Source organism: Danio rerio, chromosome 13, assembly GCF_049306965.1.
Source record: "Danio rerio strain Tuebingen ecotype United States chromosome 13, GRCz12tu, whole genome shotgun sequence".
NCBI classification, from domain to species: domain Eukaryota; kingdom Metazoa; phylum Chordata; class Actinopteri; order Cypriniformes; family Danionidae; genus Danio; species Danio rerio.
The window spans coordinates 51813011-51820000 of record NC_133188.1 but is presented as its reverse complement, the minus strand read 5'-3'; the positions used below and the strand labels follow the sequence as shown (position 1 = coordinate 51820000).

The 6990-nt window shown below is 40.8% G+C and overlaps 1 protein-coding gene across 7 annotated transcripts in view; it reads left to right on the top strand.

The window, feature by feature from the left end:
- Nucleotides 1-6990, top strand: part of golga4 (golgin A4) — a 98934-nt gene that overhangs the window by 49665 nt on the left and 42279 nt on the right. For all 7 annotated transcript variants that reach the window (XM_001921263.9, XM_005157071.6, XM_073920316.1 and 4 more), the window contains 2 exons: nt 385-540; nt 2885-6876. In XM_001921263.9, coding sequence (XP_001921298.3) covers nt 385-540; nt 2885-6876 — 4148 coding nt within the window. The remainder of the gene's footprint in view (nt 1-384; nt 541-2884; nt 6877-6990) is intronic.

Sequence of the window (6990 nt, the reverse complement as noted above, 5' to 3'; positions counted from 1 at the left end):
GTTACTAGTTAATGTTATTAGCGACTAATAAAGTTATGGTAACTAATAAGCTAAACTTTTCCATATTTGATTGTAATGCAATATTGTACACCTTTTGTAACGCTGCTTTGAAGCAATCATCATTGTGTAAAGTGCTATACAAATAAACTTGAATTTATTTGAAATAAATTTTTGTTTCGGGATTTAGCAAAGTGTCCTAAACAGATGTGACGTGATGACAAGAAAAGATTAATTTTTTTTTTTTATCAGCATAGTGCTCCTAGGTGATGTAACTTCAGCTTTTTAGTTAAATAGAAAGTCAGGGAAAGGTATGGAAATGTGACATTTGGCTTAGAATGGGAACCCTGTGAAGCTGTTTACACTAATGTTCCTTGTTTACATCAGGAGCAGTGTCGGGAGGAATTGTTGCAGTCGGCACAGGAAAGAGAACAGCAGGCGTCGCTCGCTCTTGAGGAGGCCGAGCTGCAGAAAGCTGCGGTTCAGTCTGAGGGGGAAAACAAAGCCAAGGAACTACAGCTGGAGTTGGAGTCTGCTAGAACGGTGTGTTAATCTGCCACCTTATCTGACAATAGATCAACAGGATATCCTTATTGCAGATGCATGGCCAAATTAAGCTATAAAGCTAGAGTTAGCATGAATGGAAATGTGACTGAAAGCAATAGGGTCGGGGAAATTATGCTTTGGGAATCTAGAATGGCTCAACAACCATTATGGATTCTCTCTGGAATAATTTCTGAGCTTGGTTTTTACCGTCAGATGGCACTGTATAAATCGCTGACAGCCTTGCTTTTAGGCATGGGATGATAATCGGTGGATAACATAGTTTGGAAAAGTCAAGGTTTTAAAATCACAATTATTTTTTGTTATACCATTTATAAGGTATATGTAACTATTATTTTATTTAGTTTTTTCAGGGTAACAGTATCTCCAGGAGAAAAGGACCCGCTACTGGTCAGCCCACGATTCAGCAAACATCTAAAGAACTAGTTGCTTATAAACCAACATCCAAGCCTGCTATAGACCCGTACTGTGCAGTGGCTATCTGTATATCCAAAGAAGGATATTCAAAGATATCTTTTCAAGTTGTAAAGAAATCTGTGTTTTTGATACTAATGAAGATAGCAGAAGTCAATGATTTATTTAATACCTTCAGCGTCTTATTCCCGCCCATGCCTGCTTGCCTTACAGTTCCTTACACATACTACTTAAAGGGTCACGAAACACCAAAACACATTTTTTGAGCTGTTAACAGTCGTATATGTGTCCCACACTGCTAAAAACACTATTAGGACACCTATATTTCACTAAAAGGTGTAAATTGGTTTTTGCGTTATTTAAAGCAAATTCGCATTTCCGGTTTGAAACGAATTTATGAAGCTGCGTCATGGTCATGAGATAATAGCCTGTATTCCTGCGTGCAGACTGGACATCTGTGCCAGAGTGTGTCTTATTACGTCTTACAGCCTTCTGCATTAATGCATGAGTAAAGCTTGGTTCAAACCAATCAGCGCGCTCTATTGTGCAACTACATTAATATTCATTACTGTCACAGTCTTTAGACGACAGAGACGCCACGTTGTGTTGGCAAAACAAGTGTGAAGTGTTGCTTTTATAGTTTGCTGCAGTGAAGTTTTGTTTTCATTTTCTCTCTTTGAGAGCGCAGATGGAGTCACGCGTGGATTAACAGTGTACGCAACGCGCGACAACAATAACTTGCGTGTCTAAGAAGGATTATTGTTTACCTGAGAGCTGTTCTCATCTGCAAACGCTGAGATCCGGATTCGCTTGTAGTCTCCTCTAAATAAAGACGCGGCTCTAGTTGCTGGTGATTGTCCTGTCTTTACAGATTTGGTAAGTGAGCGACCAGTGCTCTTTGTTTATTCAGTTCGTAGTTTATTCGTATCGAACAAACTATTGCACCGAGTGTAAACATGTTAGCACCACAACCAAACTTTAACCTCGTGTAAAATTTTCACCACATTTTGTGACCGGAATAACACAAACGGCTTTCTGACACTACCTGCCGTGTGCATCTAAGTTTCCGGGAAATGCCAAGGTTTTTTTTTCTCTCATTCGCCGTGCGGTATCAAACATTGCATGAAAAATACACGCTTACAGCAGTTCCTCGAATCAAATATCTCGTTTGTCGCGAGGGACATGAATGAATTCCCTGAATGAAAGAGCCAAACTGCAGTTAAAGTCCACCATTTAATTATTTGGCAAATAATTCGACTACAGATGTCCATGTAAACAGTCACTTTGTCCCCTGTGGGTGTGTGTTTTGTATCTGAAATTCAGCGCGCCCAAATAGACACTCCCACACCATGCCTCTTTTCTTCCTCCGACACTCCCCCCTAAACAGAGCTGGACACGCCCACTTTTCAGACTTTTTCCAAAGTAGAGGAGTGAAAACACCCTGCTGAAACGAGGGGGTTTCATGGCCCTTTAAGCATAGAATTAGAAAAGGGTTTACAAGAATGTTCATTTACAAGTAAGTGCCATCTACTGTTGATAGTTCACCCAAAAATGAAAGTTTTCTTAACATTTGCTCTCGCTGAAGTGTTTTTAAGCTTTTATGAATTTCGTTCTGAACACAAAATAAGGTATTATGAAATATTATGGAAAAAAGCAGCCATTGACATCCATAGTAGGAACAAAAGTGACTATGACTTGTGTGCGACAGAAAAAAGGAGTGATGAATACAGGAATTTCTCATATAAATCAACTGTCTTATTAAAACTAAGCTTGGGATCAATTCCAGAGAGAATTGTGATGCAAGGAACAATCCACAAATCATCAGCAATGCATTGATTTATTGTCCATGTCCTAGAAAGCAATGTCATATTTTAACACTGGACGTTTCTGATTTTGTTTTTAAATACAGAGAATTCAAGAACTTGAGAGTTGTCTGGGTAGCCCAGAGAAGTTGGATGAACTGGGTACGCAAATAGAAGAGCAGAGAAAAATACACGAGGCTGAAATAGCTACTCTGGGAGAGACACACAAGCAAGAGCTGGAAAGTAAAGTGTCAGAGCAGATAACAGCTCTCAGACAGGAGCATGATGTCGCTATGGAAGAGCTCATTCACAAACATAAAGCAGAGATTGAATCCATTCTGAAAGACAAGGAGGAGCAGTTCCATTCTCATGTAGAAGACATGAACAAAAAGATACTTGATAAATTGAGTGATAAACAGACTGAGCTTGAGACTGTGTCTGCTGAACTCAGTGAGTTATTGAATAGTAAACAACAGTTAGAAGATAGATTGTCCTCTGTGGAGGCCACCAGTGAAACCTTAAGACAAGAGTTTGAGGAAAGGATCAAGAAAGAGCAAGCAAAACATCAGGCTGAGATTGAGGCTGCTAATAAAAATGAACAGTCATTTGCAGGAGTGGAGAAGATGCTGAAAGAAGAGATAAATCATCTGAAGATTGCGCTGGAGGAGAAGGAAAAAGTATTAGAGGAACATGTGCTCAGGGAAAAGTCTTTGCTGGAAGATGGAAGTGCGCAATTGGAGGAACTTTGGCTCAGGGCACAGTTAAATAAAGAGGCACTTGAGGAATCAAGATCACAGGTTAGCACACTTACAGATGAACTCCAACAAGCCAGGGATCAAGTAAAAAATCTTGAGGAAACCCTTGAGGCAGTGCGTAATGACTGTAAGGAGAAAGAAGTGTGTCTTGAAGAAAAGACAAATGAACTTCAGGAACTAGTTCAGAAGATTGAGCATATCAAGAAAGATCTATCTGAGAAAGAGAATTTGCATGCTGCAACTTGTAAAACATTGCAAGAGGAGCAAAACCGGTTGAGGAAGCAGCTAGATGACCAGAAGAGTTCTCAAGAGAAGAAACTTGAGAATATTAGAAAAGACATGGATTGCAAGCTGAAATCCCAGGAAAACAAACTGGAGAAATTCAAGCAGAAAGCCAAAGAAGCACAGGATAAGATGAAGAAGAAGCTTCAGGATCAGGAAGAGAGTGCAAAAGTGGAGTTATCAAAGAAGATTCAAGAGTTGGAACTGAAAGACCAGCAGCTAAAGGAGAAGATCCTTGAGATGGCACAAACAAGTTCTGAGGGCCTCAGCACTGCCATGTCTGATTTGGAGGCCAATCACAAGGAGCACTTAGACAAGCTTCAGGTGAACCATAAACAAGAGCTAGAAGACCTTGTTCGTCATTGGCAGGAGAAACTCAACCAGAATGAAGAGGAGATGCAAGAAAAGCATAGTCAAACTTTGCAAGATAAAGCCCAGGAGTTGGAGGAGATCTCACGTTTGCTTTCATCCAGCAAAGAAGAAAATGAACAAATCATAAAAGATATCCAAAACCTCAGGGAGGAGCTTGCCATGAGGGAAACCACTGTGCAGAAACTACAGACAGAGCTCAGGGAGGCAGCAAGCAAACTGGAAACCTTGTCTGAAGGGGAAGGTATGCTTAAAAGACAAGTCGAAACCATGGAGAAGAATCTAAACCAGGCACTGAATGAACGGAACCTTCTGCAGGATGAACTGAGAAAGGTTGAGGAAACTAGTAAAGAGAAACTGCAGGCCATATCTGAAGAGTTAGTAAACACTCAGCAAAAAATAAGCTTGCTTGAAACTTCCAAGTGTAAAGAGGGTGAACATCTCCAGAGGACACTTGCAGAAAAAACTGCTGAGCTCCAAAATAAAGAAAAAGAGTTCCAGGCACAATTGTGTTCCCTCACAATGGAGTTTAAGCAGTGTTGTCAGGAAGCCCAAGCTAAGATAGATGGTTTTTCTGTTGAGCTGTGTAAGAAAGTTGATGAACGAGTTGGGGCGTTACAACTCCGGGTAATAGATCACCAAAATAAGGTTGCATATCTAAGAAATATTATCAAGACGAAGGACAACAGAATCAGCACTTTAGAGAAAGAACTTCAGCACACTTTGGATGTGAATCATAATCTAAAGAGCTCTCTTGATGAGATTACTCTGCAGTTTGGGGAAAGTTCAGAGACTCTTAAAGCCTTACAAACTGAACGGGAATCTCTGCAAACTGATGCAGAGAGTCGCTTCCAGGTACTTTCTGAGAAAGACCTTCACATTAAGCAGCTATGTGAAGAAAAACAAAACGTATCAGAAAATCTCAAAGCAAATATTTTGCAAATCAGCGATCTAGAATCTGCAATAAATGACTTGAAGACCCAGTTAGCAAGTAGCATAACTGAGAAAGAGGAAGCCATATCTCTGCTGAATCAGCAACACAGTAAGGACAAAGAGAGGGTGACGTCCCAAATGGGGGAAACTGTAGAAAAGCTAGAAAAAGAGAAGACCTTGCTTCAAGAGCAGGTAGACTCACTCAGGAATAAGTTCTCTGAGCTGAAAAAGAAGTTCAGTCAGAGTCACAGCACTGTTAAATCTCTTCAAGATAAACTTGCAGACATGGAGAGGCAAATTGCAGAGAAGGATGGACAGCTTCAGACGCTCACTGCCAGCGTTGACAATCACTCCATTAGTAAGTCCGAGATGGACCAGGCTCTTAGTGAGAAAGATCAGAGAGTTCATGCCTTGACCTCAGAGCTGGAAAGTTGCTCAAAGAAAGTTTGTGATTTGGAGGAGCAGTTACAGTTAAGGGTAAAAGAACGGGATCAGCTTGCAGCTGATTTGCAGCAGCATCATAACATAAGGGAGAGTGAAAAGACAGAGTTGATGAAACAGGTGCAGGAAGCTCAGGACCAAAGCTCTCAAAACGGTGCCCTAATGCAAAAAACTGAGGAAAGTCTTCAGTCTTTGAGGAAAGATATTGAATCAGCCAAGCAGGAGCTGGAATCCCAGAGGAAGGATTTCGAGAGGGAGAAGGCTGAGATTCTTAAAGAGAAAAAGGAGGCTGTAAAAGCTGCCCAGGTAAAGGCATCCTCTGAGACTGGTGTTAAAGTGGCTGAGTTGAAGAAAAAGGCAGAGCAGAAGATTGGCATGATTCGTAAACAATTGACTTCACAAATTGAGGAGAAGGAGCAGGTCATCAAAGACCTGCATGTGCAGTTGGAAACTATCAAGCAATCCCAGATTGAAAAAGAAGAACATATAAAATCACTCGAGAAAACGATGCAAGAAACCACTGCGAAATTAAATGAGGACCACGCAAAGCATCTACAAGAATTGCAGGAGAAGGAGAAAGATGAAAGACTGACCTCTTTGCAAAATTTACAAGAAATGTACGAGGAGAAGCTTGCTTGTCTTCATAAAGACATATCTGCGAAGGAGGAGCACTCTGCTGCTGCTGCTAGAGAAACGTCTTCAAGACTTGTAGATCTTGAGACCAAACTCTCAGAATCTAATGAGCAGATCGCCAACTACCAAAATGAGGTGAGTCGCCTTAAAGAAGATCTGATTGAACAGACATCTAGAGTGCAAGAGCTTCAACAGACATGCTCTGATCTTCGAGAACAGATTAAGCAGAAACAGATTGATGAAGTTGAGAGGGAACAGGTTTGTGAGGTGCAAATAAACAGTAATAGGTTAGGAATGGAGCCTGCAATGTTAGTAGCAAAGGAAAACATGGACACTGTTGGGAACCAGGATGACTGGTTGAGTCAAAAGAATTTATTGGTGAAAGAATACGAAGAGAAGCTGCTAGATTTACAGCAGAGGCTAGAAGATAAAGAAAACGAGTTAAAAGCACAACAAAGTTCGCCTCAAAGAAACGGGGAGAGTGATGGGGAGTGCCTAATCAACAATACAAACACCTCAGAGAATGATCTTCAGAGAAAGCTGGTGGAAGCCGAGAATGAAAAGCAGAAGATCCACAAAGATTATAGCAGACTGCAAAAAGATCTCCGTTCTCTAAGGAAAGAGCATGAGAAGGAGTTGGAGTTCCTGAAAAAAGAGATGGCTGAGGAAAATGAGAAGAAGCTCAAGTAAGATTTATGTGACTTTTTTTTCTCTTTCATTTTAGAAACAGGTGGCTTGTGGTTCATGTTTCTCCTTGATGTAAGGATGCACGTTTTCAACCACAGAGTTGTTCCCAGGGT